The sequence below is a fragment of the Mustela putorius genome, unplaced genomic scaffold, assembly GCF_011764305.1.
Source record: "Mustela putorius furo isolate JIRA1106 unplaced genomic scaffold, ASM1176430v1.1 tig00003853_pilon_pilon_pilon, whole genome shotgun sequence".
Lineage (NCBI taxonomy): Eukaryota > Metazoa > Chordata > Mammalia > Carnivora > Mustelidae > Mustela > Mustela putorius.
In genome coordinates this window covers 30637142-30653249 of record NW_025422005.1, presented here as the reverse complement: position 1 = coordinate 30653249, position 16108 = coordinate 30637142, and the positions used below count along the sequence as shown (strand labels likewise).

At 37.5% G+C, this 16108-nt stretch overlaps 1 protein-coding gene across 1 annotated transcript in view; it reads right to left on the bottom strand.

The window, feature by feature from the left end:
• RLF (RLF zinc finger) overlaps positions 1–16108 on the bottom strand; it is a 95527-nt gene that overhangs the window by 62684 nt on the left and 16735 nt on the right. Inside the window, exon 2 of the mRNA XM_004740683.3 lies at positions 595–749. Coding sequence (XP_004740740.1) covers positions 595–749 — 155 coding nt within the window. The remainder of the gene's footprint in view (positions 1–594; positions 750–16108) is intronic.

The following is a 16108-nucleotide window of genomic DNA, read 5'->3' as shown; positions in this document are numbered from 1 at the left end:
GTTATCCTCCCAAACCATCTGTAAGCTAAACAAATCTAAAAATTGAATAGCTGTTATACCTCTTCAATTTGCAGATGAAAATTATGTGAAAGGTATAATTTTATTTGCTAATAGGCAGCCAAATATTAAAACAGCAGCTAAATTATTATTGACTCAGGCTGGTAATCTTATATATATCCTAATATTTTCTGCTAGTAAAATTTTCTTAGTTCCAATAATCTAACTGAACTGCAGAATTTCATAGTATTTCCCCTCAAGGTGATCCTCAAAGACCACTACAGTTTCCAGATACTCTTGTTAGTTATACTGATCTATACCTAAATAAAGAAACTGTATCATTCTTGGATGCTAAACCTGAGTGAGAAGAGACTCTGGAGGCAATTAAAGATTATGTTGATTATGCTGTCTGGCTAGAGCTTCACTTGTACTTAATCTCCTAGGAACCAGAGTATGAAGACTCAGAGCAAAGGAAATTTCATTCGAAGGTATGACTTCTGGTGCTCTGAATAATGGGATTTCATAGTAAAGAGAAGTCAGACAAACATTACAACCTAAGTACTCAATTTTAACAGTGACTTAAGTACTTCAACTTACAGTACTAATCTGCCAAGCACTAAGAGGACATCTTCACATTCAGTAGTTAAATATGGGCGTGCACTGGCAAAGCTTTGGATGGCAAGTCGATATACCTCCAGAAGATACACCATATGTTCCGAGGCATTCTTGTTGCTTGCATATTGCAATAAGGTCTAAAAAATAAAATTAAAGTATTAATTAAACAATAAAAACAATGAAACAGACAGTCTTTGTTCTCAAATACGTGGTTGCTCCCCTTTTTTCCTAATAAATGCATACAATTTTTTAGTCTCTGATTTGTTTAGAGGATTCTATTTTCCATCACTTCATTAACTGATTCTACTGAGTTAAAGAAAAATCAGAACTGCTATTCTGACACGAGAATAAATCTAAGAGTAAAGCCATAAAATATCTAAGGCTGTTCTCACTAGAGGTCTGGGAGTTTCGATCTCTGAAATTCAATAATGAGTTTCACTAATACATTAAATTGAGCCCCAACCATGTGCCAAGGACTGGGTATCCGAGAATAAAACAATGATCCCTGCCTTCTTCAAAAAGACACTTATTCCTAAGTATGACCTCAGCTGTGTAACTCCACAAAATCCATTTTTTTCCTACATAAAGAGAATTGATTTGGCTTAATTTACACTAACCAATTTATGAAAGAATGATATTATACTTGTATTTTTAACTACTTTTATTTTTAAAAATTAATTTGTAAAAATTTTAAAAAATTTAGAAACACATTCTGACTGGGCTAATCCTAACTCTTTGACTGGGGCTACTTCTATAGGAAAGTCTTATTTACAGAGGCAGCTTTATCTTGAGTGAATTACATGTGATTTGAATTCATTACCACTACCACACACACACCCCCCACCACGGAACAATTTCTTCAAAAAATTCTAACTTCTTGTCTTTAATTTTTTTGCCCAAAGAACTACAAATAGCTGTGGTAGCATTGCAGGATTCCACTGGATTCTCTGCAATTTTAGTTTCCAAAGTAACAGTCCCTATCTCAGTTCCAATAATTAAGAATAGCCTTGATTACTTTTTTTTAAAAAAAAAAAAAGAAAAAAAAAGAACCTTAAAGGAAATACATGATAAACAATTATACCATAGACAATAAAAACACTTAGCTGGATTATCTGATTATAAAACTAGATCACCTGGTCTTTGCATACCTGAATGATCAAGCCATTTATTTTAGGATAGCAATTCAATTAATTATCTTGCTACCCTACCACATTTTAGAGATGTGAGCTCCTTCCATATTTTCAGAAGAGCATTATGTCCTCATCTGATCAAATCCCAAATTTTAATTAAAAAAAAAAACCCTTAATAACAGAGGATCATAAAATTCACCCCATAACAATCCTTTTTGCAGGTAAATGAGTACAGAGAAGGAACAATAAGCATAAGAATATGTGCTTATCTGTTATATAAATAAGAGTTTATATAATCTCTGTTAAGAAATTTATTAAAATCTTTGTTAGAAACAAAGCTTGTTTCAAGTCACCAAATTACTTATTGTCTGTACTGGTTAATCTAAAACCAAAGAACTTGACAAATTTATATGCAATATCAGATTTTATGGTCCCTGAGGTCAGATATTATGTGTTATCAATCTTCACAAGTCTAACAATTCTCTACCCACTTCTACCACCACAGAACATTCTCAAGTCTCACTAAATGTTTGCTGATCCATCCACCATTTTATTCACTGGACAAATATTTATGGAGAGCCTACTCTAATCCTACACTGCTAAGTGCTAGGGAAAAAGACATGGGGGGGGCCTATCCTCATGGAGCTTTCAGAATGAGTCAACACAGACTGACAGTTGAAACCACACATGCAAATTAACCAGCTGGTGCCTGAAGTATACAAAGAGAAAGGTACAGTGCATACAGATGAGGTGGGTCTTTCCAGTCCACCTTCCCACTCAGAATTTTCCTGACACCATTCTAGTATCTTCTGACCCAATCGTTCCATTAAGACTTCTTCTACAAGTTACACAATTTCAAAGATCCAATACCCCATGGGTATTTATGTTTATAGCTTGCCCTATATTGACTTATACATTCTTAAGTTCCTGAATCTTTTCACCCTCATGTATTAATCCAATTAATATATTCATTATGACATATTGTGAGCATTTAAAGAATTACTAGAACAATTTTCTTCACTATAACCTTTTTTTAAAAATTCAGGATTAAGTTAAATGACTTATAGCCATCCATGACATTCCATCAGAAGCAGTAGAGAAAAAGGGAGGTCTTATTTCTTCTTACAATTTAAATTTTAGACACCAACAAAACTGAAAGAGAAAGGGAAGGTAAATAATAAATTCCACTCTGGGGCGCCTGGGTGGCTCACTCCAGTGCCCCTCCCCTCATCTGAATTCTATCTATATTCCTCACTACATGGTTTCAAAGAGATTGGCAGCATCCTTAACTATTTTCTAAAAATATCAAAGATGGAGCATTTCTTTCTTAAGTTTATTTATTTATTTAAAGTAACCTCTACACCGAGCATGCTCAAACTCACGACCCCAAGATCAAGAGTCGCATGCTCTTCCACCTGAGCCAGCCAGGAGCCCCATAAGAGGGAGCATTTTACAGAATGGTCAAATTTGTATCGCAATTTAAAACTCAAATGGTGCAGCACCTTGGTGGCTCATTCAGTTAAGTGACGCATCCAACTCTTGATTTCAGTTCAGGATGTTGATCTCAGGGTCTTGGGACTGAGCCCCAGGTAGGCCTCCACACTCAGCAGGGAATCTGTTTGAGATTCTCTCCCTCTCCATGCTCTACTGCATGTGTGTGCATGTTCTCTTTCAAAATCAATCAATCCTTTTCAAAAATGTCATTAAAAATAATAAAATAATAAATAAAACTGAAATGGTTCAAGATGAATATTCCCAATGGAATACTCCTAGTATTTTTGAACACATAGTATAAGCTAGGCATTCTCCTAGGAGCTTTACATGCTACTAACACAATTTACAACAACCCTGTGAACTAGTTGATTTATCACCAGCCCATTTTAAAAATGAGGAAACAGAGGCACCTGGATGGCTCAGTTGTTAGAACATGCAAGTCTTGATCTCGGGGTTTTAAGTTCAATCCCCACACTGGGTGCAGACATTACTTTAAAAAAAAATTTTTTTTTTAAATGAAAAAACAAAAACACAGACAGATTATTTGTCCAAAGTCAACCAGTAATTAACTGCTGGATTCAGGATTTAAATTTGAATTCAGGGTCATCTGGCTCCAGAGCCCACACTTTAGGCTTTGCTTTAGGTCTTCTCAGAAAGAGAAGACTATTTTAAGTGTACTTTTAAATTCTGCTTTCTTCCCCCTACACACTATCTTTAATATTTTGCAGCAAGCAGTATCATGGAAGTGACTGCTTCTGGTAAGGTTTTGCAGCAATGGAGCTGACTGACATACTGGTGGTTCACAAAAAAATGAAAAGAGGTATCTGGTATTTATCATTAAAGCTACATGTCCTGTGGCAAAAGGAAATCATCACTTTTTTTTTTAAGATTTTAATTACTTATTTGACAGAGAAAGACACAGAGAGAGGGGAATACAAGCAGGGGAGTGAGAGGGAGAAGCAGACTCCCCACTGAGCAGGGAGCCAGACATGGGGCTCAATCCCAGGACCCTGGGACCATTACCTTAGCCGAATGCAGACGCTTAATGACTGAGCCACCCAGGTGACCCAGAAATCGTCACTTTTAATAATAGAAGAGGATTTGCATTATTTCAAATTTTGCACATGAAGTGAGAAACCTTACAGATTTTAATTTTCAACATAGCAGAATTTCCACAATTAAATAAATTTGAGTAAAATGTGACTGCACCATGACAAACAGGCTTCCAGCAAGACAAAGTTTGGCTTCTGCAGTATGGGTCAAGTTTGAAAAAGCAAAAGTAAGAGGAACAGGAGGACTCCAAAGAGACAGCAACATTGAACAAAGTCAGAAATGACTAAAACAAATGGGGTCAAATGGTAACAAGACTTAATAACACCCGGTGAGGAAACAATGGAGGCTTCCCATGAAAAGACTAAGCTGGGTGTGAGATGAAATAGAAGGGGAGGAAAATGGTTGGCTGCTCACACACAGAAGGTGGCTAAGTCAACTAAAACCTTTAAGTCTTTCACATATGTTGCTACTGAGCCCCACCTCATACTTTCCATACTGGTTATAGTTGGTTTTTTAAGTCCAGAAAAGTATGACTTATTACTCTATCATATCTACCTAACTCAACCATCCTGATTAAACTTCACTGGATTCAATCCATCATCCCAGCCTACCAAGGTTATTTTTAGATAATGATTCTGCCATAAGATTTAACTACTCTTCTTGAATCTTTCCATTTTGAATTCTAATACCTTTTATTGTTTTGTCATAAAACTAGTATAATTTACTGTTTAAAAAATAGAGAGATGGAGGGGCACCTGGGTGGCACAGTGGGTTAAGCCTCTGACTTCCGCTCAGGTCATGATCTCAGGATCCTGGGATCGAGCTCTGCGTTGGGCTCTCTGCTCAGTGGGGAGCCTGTTTCCCCCTCTCCCTCTGCCTGCCCCTCTGCCTGCTTGTGATTTCTCTCTGTCAAATAAGTAAATAAAATCTTTTTAAAAAGAGAGAGATGGAGAAGTAGAAATAAAAATATCAAGAATCCTTACTCTCATTCGGGTAATAGACCACTGTTAAGAAGTAATACTAAGTTTGAAAGGGTTTTTGTTTTTAATAATGCCTCAATAGAACCATTTTAGTGGCATTATACTACACATTGTTTTATAAAATTTTCTCCAACATCAGTATGTTATTGCTGCACGGCCTGTGTTGTGTACCACAATTTATTATCGAATTCTCTGCTTCTGGACATCATGGTTTTAATTTTGCATTATTATAATGTTGAAAGCACTGTTCCAACTTCTTCCATGTATCCATGACAATTTTCTCAAGATAATATCCTATAAATGGAATTCCTGGGTCAAAGGATGCATTATTTTTTAAGGCTTCACATAATGTCAAATTGTGCTCCAGAAAATTTGTTCCAATTTACATTCCTATTATTAGTGTTAAGACAGTGACAAATTGAAAGCTGTCAAAATTATTGTATATTATAATCTAAATATAATTTTTTGAGTATCAACTGGATAGGAGAAATACAATTATTTTGTTTATTCAATTTACAACCATTTCAATACTGGTGAGGTTGTATAAAATTTTCATATATTTCTTTTATGAAATCATTTTTAAAAATTACCATAGCAGAGTGCCTGGGTGGCTCAGTAGGTTAAGTGGCTGCCTTCGCCTCGGTCATGATCCTGGGGTCCTGGGATCGAGCCCCACAACGGGCTCCCTGCTCAGCAGAGAGCCTGCTTCTCCCTCACTCTCTGCCTGCTGCTCTGCCTATCTCTCTATGCTCCTGTGCTCTCTCTCTCTCACCAAATAATAAATAAAATCTTTAAAAAAAAAAACCACCATAACATCTATACAGTGTCTTCATCTGAGTTATTAATAACAGTAAGGAAGAAAGCTTGGATGAGGACAGTTCCAATAGTTAATCTTCCAAAGAGGAAGAAACGTTCTCTAATTCATTCTATGAGGCCAGCATTATTCTGATACCAAAACCAGACAAAGACTAAAGAAAACTACACATCAATATCCCTTAAAAGCACTGATTTAAAAAAAAAAAAAAACCAACAAAATACTAGTAAACTAAAATCAAGGATATTTTAAAATGCATTAGATACCATGACCAAGTGGGATTTATTCCTGGAATGCAAGGATGGTTCAGTGTATGAAAATCAATGTAATAATGATTAACAGAATAAAGAGGTAAACCCTCAAGATCACTTCAACTAGTGCAGAAAGAACATCTGAAAAATTCAACAACTTTTCAAGATAAAAAACAAACAAGGAACAGATGGAAACTATCTCAACATAAAATATAATCATAAATGAAAAACCCACAGCTAACATTAAACTCAATAGTGAGACTGAAAGCTTTTCCTTTAAGACTGAGAAAAAAAGGGATGCCTGGGTGGCTCAGTGAGTTAAGCATCTGCCTCCTGCTCAAGTCATGATCTCAGGGTCCTGGGATGGAGTCCGGTATTGGTCTCCTTGCTCAGTTGGGGGTCTGCTTCTGTCTGCCACTCCCCCTACTTGTGCTCACTCTCTCTGAAAAATAAATAAATAAAATCTTTTTTCAAAATGCCCACTTCCGGGGCACCTGGGTGGTTCAGTGGATTAAGCCGCTGCCTTCAGCACAGGTCATAATCTCAGGTTCTGAGATTCAGCCCTGCATTGGGCTCTCTGCTCAGTGGAGAGCCTGCTTCTCCTCTCCCCTCTACCCCCGCCTGACTCTCCGCCTACTTGTGATCTCTCTCTCTGTCAAATAAATAAAACCTTAAAAAATTTTTTTTTCAGCCTTTAAAACTAAATTAATTAATTAAAAAATTAAAAAACTCCCACTTTCACCAATTCTATTTAAGACAGTACTGAAGCCTAGTGAGAGCAATTCCGCAAGAAAAATAAAAGGCACCCAAATCTGAGAGAAAGTAGAAGCACCACTGTCTGCAAACTACATGACTACATATGTAGAAAATGATAAAGATTCCACATTAAAAATCAACAGTGAGAATAAACAAATTCAGAAAACTTGCAGGATACAAAATTAACACACAAAAATCAGCTGATTTTTATACAATAACAATGAATAATCCGAAAAGTTAACTATTTCATTTATAGTAATATCAAAAATATAGTTAGGAATAAATTTAACCGAAGAGACTTGCACACCGAAAACTACGAAACTTTGCTGAAAGAAATCAAAGACACAAATAATGGAAAGACATGACATGGAAATGTTAACAGACTAGGAAACTTAATAATGTTAAGATGCCAATACTACCCAAAGCAATCTACAGATTCAATGCAATCCCTATCAAAATCTCAATTACTTTTTTTTTTTTTGCAGAAACAGAAAAATCTGTCCTAAAATTGTTATGGAATCCCAAGGGACCCTGAATTGCCAAAACAATCTTGAAAAGAAGAACAAAGTTATAGATCTCACGTTCCCTGATTTCAAAATCTACTACAAAGCCAGAGTAATCAAAGCACTGTATACTGGCAAGAAGACAGACATAGAGACCAATGGAACAGAGAGCCCAGAAACAAACCCTTACATGTATGGTCAATGAGTTTCCCCAAGGGTGCCAAAACCATTCAATGAGAGAAAGGGCAGTCTTCTCAACAAACAGTGTTGAGAAAACTAGGTATCCATACACAAAAGAATTAATTAGACTCTTACCCTATACCATCTATAAAAATTAATACAGATCAAAGAGCTAAATATCTTAGAGGGGCACCTGGGTGGCTCGGTGGGTTAAACCTCTGCCTTCGGCTCAGGTCATGATCCCGGGGTCCTGGGATGGAGCCCCGCATCGGGCTCTCTGCTCAGCAGGGAACCTGCTTCCCTTCCTCTCTCTCTGCCTGCCTGCCTCTCTGCCTACTTGTGATCTCTCTCTGTTGGATAGATAAATGAATAAAAATCTTAAAAAAAAAATTCTTGGAAGAAAACAAAGGGGGAAAAGCTTCATGACATTGGATTTTAAAATGATTTCTTAAGTAAGACACTAAAAGCATGGGTGACAAAAGTAAAAACAAACAAATTGGATTATATCAAAACTTAAAACTTGTATACCCCCAAGGGGCACTATCAACATGGTAAAAAGGCAACACAAAGAACAGGAGAAAATATTTGTACATTATGTATCTGCTAAGTGATATATATATAGCAGTCTTGGGGCACCTGGGTGGCTCAGTCATTAAGCATCTGCCTTCGGCTCAGGTCATGATCCCAGGGTCCCTGGATCAAGCCCTGAATCGGGCTCCCTGCTCAGTGGGAAGCCTGCTTCTCCCTCCCACTCCCCCTCTTGTTGTGCCTCTCCCTCTGTGTCAAATAAATAAATAAATAAATAAAATTTAAAAAAACCCTTAAAATTCAACAAAAAAACAAACAACCCAACTAAAAATAAGCAAAGGATTCGAACAGGCACTTCTTTAAAGAAGATACACAAATGGCCAAAAAGCACATAAAAACATGCTTAACATTACCTATTAAGTAATGCAAATCAGGGAGTGGCATGCCTGGATGGCTCAGTTAGTTGAGTGCCGTGCCTGACTCATGATTTCATCTCAGTCATGATCTCACAGGTCATGAGATCCAGTCCTGCATTGGGCTTCATACTCAGTGAGGCAGTCTGCTTGAGATTCTCTTTCCCCCTCCCCCAGCTCATGCATATGTATGCTCTCTCAAATAAATAAATAAATAGATAGATAGATAAATAAATAAATCTTTTAAAAAAGAAGAAGAGGAGGAGGAAGAAGAAGAAATGAAAATCAGGGACACCTGGGCAGCTCAGTTGGTTTGGTTTTGGCTCAGGTCATGATCTTAGGGTTGTGAGATCGAGCCCTCCATTGGGCTCCACACTCAGTGCTAGTCTCCTTGAGATGCTCTTTCACCCTCTCCTTCTGCCCCTCTCCCACACCCGTGCTTTCTCTTTGAATAAATTAAATCTTTTAAAAATGCAAATCAAAATCACACTGAGATAACCACTTTATACATTAGGATGGCTATTACCAAACAACACAAATCAAAAACAGAAAATAGTAAGTACTGGCAAGGAAATGGAGAATGTGGAACCCCTGTGTTGTCAGTAGGAATGCAAAATGGTGTAGCCATTGCAAAAAATGTCATGGTAGTTCCCCCCAAAATTAAACAATTATCATATGATCCAGTATCCACTTCTGGATATACACCCAAAACAATCAAAAGCAAGGACTTGATGAGGTACTTGTACCCATGTTCACAGTAGCACTATTTATAATAGCCAAAAGGTGGAGCAACCCAAGAATCCATCAATGTATGAATGAATAAATAAACTGTAGTATGAACACACTATGGACTCTTTTTTTAAAAAAGATTTTTATTTATTTGACAGAGATCACAAGTAGGCAAGAAGCAGGCAGAGAGAGAGGAAGGGAAGCAGGCTCCCCGCTGAGCGGAAAGCCCAACACAGGGCTTGATCCCAGTACCCTGAAACCATGACCCGAGCGGAAGGCAGAGGCTTTAACCCACTGAGCCACCCAGGCGCCCCACACAATGGACTATTATTCAGCCTTAAAAATTAAAGGAAACTTGGGGCACCTGGGCGGCTCTCTCAAATAAGTGTCTGACTTTTGGTTTTGGCTCAGGTTATGATCTCAGGGTTGTGAGACTGAACCGCGTGTCCAGCTCTGCAGAATCTTGAGTGTCTCTCTCCCTCTGCTTCTGCCCCCACCCCCACTCACTCTCTCTCTAAAACAAACAAAAAAATAAATCTTTTTTAAAAAAGGAAATGTGAAGGACACCTGTGGGCGACTCAGTTGCTTAAGCATTTGCCTTCAGCTCAGGTCACAATCCCAGGGTCCTGTGGCTGAGTCTCATGCTGCGCTCCTTACTAGCGGGGAGCCTGCTTCTCCCTCTGCCTGCTCTACCTGCCGCTTACCTTGTTGGTACACTCTCTCCCTCTCTAACAAATAAATAAAATCTTAAAAAAAAAAAAAAAAAGAAAAGGAAATTTGACAATGCTACAACATGGATGAATCCTAAGACATTATGCTAAGTAAAATTAGCAAATCACAAAGAGACAAATAATGGTTTCCACTCCTATGTTGTACCATAGTCAAATTCTTAGAGACAGAAAGAAGTATGGTTGTCAGAGGCTGGAGAGAGGGAGGAATGGGGAATGAGTATCTAATAGGTACAGAGTTTTGGTATGGGAAGATGAAAATATTCGGGATATAAATGGTGGTGATGGTTTCCTATCAATGCAATATATTTAACACCAATGAATATACACTTAAAAATGCTTAAAATGGTAAATTTTATATTATGCACAATTTTATATTTACTACGATTTTAAAAACACCCCAAAAGGGGTGCCTGGGTGGCTCAGTTGGTTAAGTGTCTGCCTTCAGCTCAGGTTATGATCCCGGAGTCCTGGAATTGAGCCCCACATCAGACTCCGTGCTGATCAGGGAGCCTGCTTCTCCCTCTCCCTCTACTACTCCCCCTGCTTGTGGTCTCTCTCTCTCTGTCATAAATAATAAAATCTTTAAAACAAAAACAAAAAAGAGTCAACTCCATGTCATTTTCAATTGGCAACTTTCAAGAAACATGAGTGAGCGAGCATACAACAGGAAGATGGGGAGGAGAAAAGGATAAATTCAAATACCCTCCATTTCTGCTTTAGTGAGTCATTATTACTAAAAGGACTGATCTAGAATACTTTTTAAGTTTGGAGATTTTAAAATCCAAGCCTTATCACACTGGGGAAAAGTATTACAATTTGGACCTAGCCACGTAATACAGTGAAATGCTACGTCCTGTGGTTGTGTTCTTATTGTTGAGGTTTGAGAGGGATGTGTTGTGGGAGTCTGTTTCTGGACATAAACAGAGGTTCATTCAAACCTCTTACCCTCATCATTTGCCAGCTGACCTCTTTGGGTCTTGATTACTTTAAAATCTGTCACCTGAAACTGAGTATCATTTTCCCCCAGACATTATATAACTTTTAATAATTAAGAGTTTAGTAAAAATGAAAAAAAAAAACATTTTTCAAAGTACAGTTCTATGGCATTAAGTATATTTATATTGTTGTGCTACCACTATGAACATCTATCCATAGAATTTTCATCTAAACAGTAACTCCCTATTACTCCCTCCCTTCAGCCCTCTGGCAACCACCATTCTACTTTCTGAGTCTACTTTCTATGTGCAATACAGTTTTCATACTATATTTTCTGTTTGAAGAAGCAGTACAAGAACATGATAAATGGCATCAGGGTAGACAAATAGATCAGTGAAAAGAATAGAGTCCAGCCTACATATATATGGCTAAATGATTTTTTAAAAGGTGCAAAGGCAATTTCTTAATTCAATGAGAAAGCAATCTTTTCAACAAAGGAATGCAATATTTAGATTTATTTTAAAAACATAAAAAACTTCCAACACCCCCCATACAATATACAAAAATTAACTTCAAGTGGATCATAGTTCTAAATGTAAAAGCTCGAACAAATTTCTGGGAGAAAACAGAAGAAAATCTTTATGGTCTTGAGACCGACAGATTTCTTACATATATAACATGAAAAACATAATTCATAAAAGAGAGCTGACAGACTGAACTTTATCATAATCGAGCACTTGTGTTCTTCAAGATATACTTTTTTTTTTAAAGATTTTATTTATTTATTTGACAGAAATCACAAGAAGGCAGAGAAACAGACAGAGAGAAGGGAAAGCAGGCCCCCTGCTGAGCAGAAGCCCAATGCAGGCATGATCCCAGAACCCTGAGATCATGACCTGAGCCAAAGGCAGAGGCTTAACCCAATGAGCCACCCAGGCATCCCTCAAGATACACTGTTAAGAGAACAACAACAACAACAACAACAAAAGCCACAGCCCAGGAGAATATTTTTGCAAAGAATATACTCAATTCCATTTTCCCCCTGACCCCATCAACTCTATGGTTATAGAAGGGATCAATTTAATAGAAATTAACCATGGCTTGGCTGCTTGTGTGCCCACCTAGTTACGCAGGACTTTTCCCTCCTGTCTTACCCAGTATTTCCTAGTAGTTCTTCACGGTATCTCACATGAGTTCACCAACAGTTCAGTCCAGAATGTGTGACATCCACCTCAACTCATCCTTGTGATTTGCTCCCTACAAGCAGGTAGACAGCACCTCAGGCTTTCCCCATTGGCCACATCACCACAATGCAATCTGTGTCAAGTCCAAGGGTATTCCCTCCAGAGTCCCAAGTGAACCACAGACAGAATGTGTATAACTTAGAAGTGATACAAATCACCATCCCCATTCTGCCCACTCTTTGCCATCTAAGCCTCAACATGAAAAAATATATATATTTTGTGTGTATATACACACACACACACACACACACATAGATATCTGATGGTTTGTGTCCAGAAACAGACTCCCACAACACATCCCTCTCAAACCTCAACAATAAGAACACAACCCAATTTTTAAATGGCCAAAAGATCTGAAAGGTACTTCACCAATAAAGATATAAGGATGGCAAATAAGCACATAAAAAAATATTCAATATAGTAACTCATTAGTGGGGTACCTGGGTGGCTAAGCCAGTTAAGCACCCAACTCTTGACTTCTGCTCAGGTCTTGCTCTCATCAGGTGAGAGATCAAGCTGTGTCAGGCTCCACACTCCGTGGGGCATCTGCTTAAGATTCTCTCTCTTCCTTTGCCCCTCTCCCCATTCACACAAGCACGTATGGATAGCTTCCTCTCTCTGTCTCTTTCTCAAAAATAAATAAATCTTAAAAAAAAAAAAATTAGGAGCGCCTAGGTGGTTAAGCATCTCCCTCTCCCTCTGCCTCACCTGTCCCCTGCATGCTCTCTCTCTCTCAAAAGAATAAATCAGTCATTAAATAAAATAAAAATAAGTCATTAGGGAAATGTAAATTAGAACCACAAAGAGCTACCAATAATTTCAGAATGGCTAAAGCAAAGACTGGCCACACCAAGTGTTGATCAGAAGGTGGAAAATTAGAACTCTCATACATTGTTGGTAGGCATGTTAAATGATACAACTACTCTGAAAAGACCTGTCATGTGATCCAGCCATTCAACCTAGGTATTTATCCAAGAGAAAGCATCTGTCCACACAAAGACTTATACTAATGTTCACAACAACTTTATCTGTAATAGCCAAAAACTAGAAATAAGCCAAATGTCTATCAATAATAGATGAATGAGCAAATCATGACAGAACCATAAAATAAAATGTATTAACAACTTGAGTGAATTTCAAAATAATTATACTAAGTGAAAGAAGTCAAAGACATTATAGAGTTTTATTTATATGAAATTCTGAAAAATGCAATCTAATCTATAAAGACAGAAAGCAGCTCAATAGTTGAGTGACGGTGGAAAGATGGCAAGGAAAGAAAGAGGAAACACAATGGAGTGAGAAAGAACTTCTAGGGGTAATGGGTATATTTATTATCTTGATTATTTCATGGGTGTTTGGATATGCCAAAGCTTATCAAATTGCACATTTTAACTAGGAGCAGTTTACTGTCTGTCAATTATACTTCAACAAAGCTGTTTTTAAAGACATACAGGCTATAGGGTGCCTGGCTGGCTCACAGTGGAATGTGTGACTCTTGATCTCCAAGTTTTAAGTTCGAGCCCCATGTTGGGCATACAGATTACTTAAAAATAAAATCTTTTTTTTTTTTTTTTAAGTAGGCGCCACACCCAACATGGGTCTTGAACTCATGACCCTGAGATCAAGACCTAAGCTGAAATCAAGAGCGGGACACTTAATTGACTAAGCCAACCAGGTGCACCAAAAATAAAATTAAAAAAAAAAAAGACATGGGCCAAAAGTACACAAAAATCATAAAAGGAATTTAAATAAATTTTGTTTCAATTTTCAGATCTATCAGACTTGTAATTTTTACTGTAAAAAATATAAAACTCCTGTGCATATATATAATGTAACAAATGAAAAGATAAACTGAAGATAATTCTAAGGTATATGACTAGTAAAAGATTCATGTTTAACATACATAATTTCATAAAAACTGTAAAGAAAAAGTTGGGGAGCCTGGGTGACTCAGTTGGTTAAGTGGCCAACTCCTGATTTCGGCTCAGGTCATGATCTCAGAGTTGGGAGACTGAGCCCCACAGCAGGCTCCCCACTTAGTGCGGAGCTTATCCCTCTCCCTCCCTGCACTTTTCTGCATGCTTGCTCTCTCTCACTTGTTCTCAAATAAATAAATAAAATCTTAAAAAAAAAGAAAAAGTAAAGAAAAAGACAAATAAGGGATGCCTGGTTGGCTCTTGTCAGTAGAGCAAGCAAATCTTGATCTTTGGTTCTTAGTTCAAGCCCCACGCTGGGTGTGGAAACTACTTAAAAATAAATTCTAAGATAAAATAAAATGGCAAATAACTCAACTAAAAAATAAGAAAAAGAAATTCACAGAAGAGAAAATATGAATAGCAATAAATATAACTAAACCTGTAACCCCTTACAAGTAAGCAGGAAAAAAAATTAAAACCACAATGAGATATCACAGTCCACCCATGCAAATGACTAAAATTTAGCTACACCAAGTACTGGAAAGAACGTGGGGCAATGTTCAGTTTCATATACTGATAAGTGGCACAACTTGGCAGTATTTATTATAGCTGAAGGCTATATGAACCCAGCAACCCCACTTTAAGCATATACTCTAAAGAAATTCTTGTACCCATGCATCTCAAGATATACTGGAAAGATGTCCACTTCAACAGTTAATGTAAATAAATGCCTCTAAATCCATTAATAAAAGAATGGACAAATGAATTATAATATACTTACATAATAAGACACTACATGCCACTGAACAATGAATGTGCCAAAGCTATAAAACAAATACAGATAAATCTTAGATACATTATGTTGAATTTATTTTATTTTTCCATATGCTGAATTAAAAAGCTGCTGAAGAATACATATAGTACAGCATTTAAGTAAAGCTGAAAAACACATAGAATACTACTACAGACTGTATTAAAATGCACAAATATTAAGTAAAGAGATGCAGCAAAATAATTAAATACCAAAATCAGGATGGTGGTGGAAGATAAAAGAACCTGTGAAAGGGTATATAGGTAGCTTCAATCATTCCATTTCTTAGGTCAGGCTCATTTTATACTCTCTTTACTGTTTTCTATGTTGGAGATATTTGACATTTAACATATGCTTCAAAGTTCTGAGCAAAACTGATTTTCAACCTAGATTCTTTCCCCCAGTCTAACACAAACAAGAGATAGGAAGAGATCTCAGAAAGCTACTAGAGAGTATTCCTTCACACCCAAAGTAAGAGAGTAAAAGGAGAAAAGGACACAGGGGGAAGGAAACAGAGAAGAGGGAGAAAAGAAAAGATGTTCTAAAACAACAGTTGATAAAATAAAAATGTATTTAAAAGGGTAACAGGTGGGGCACCTGGCTGGCTCAGTCAGTGGCTCTGATCAAGAATACAACTCTTGGGGGCACCTGGGTGGCTCGGTGGGTTAAAGCCTCTGCCTTCACCTCAGGTCATGACCCCAGGATCCTGGGATCGAGCCCCGCGTCGGGCTTTCTGCTCAGTAGGGAGCCTGCTTCCTCCTCTCTCTCTGCCTGTTTCTCTGCCTACTTGTGATCTCCATCTGTCAAATAAATAAATTAATTAATTTTAAAAAAAAGAATACAACTCTTGTATTCTCTTGATCTTGGGGTTTGAAGTTTGAGCCCCACACTGGGTATAGAGAATACTTAAAAATAAAATATTTTTATGGGACGCCTGGGTGGCTCAGTTGGTTAAGCAGCTGCCTTCGGCTCAGGTCATGATCCCAGGGTCCTGGGATCGAGTCCCGTATCGGGCTCCTTGCTCAGC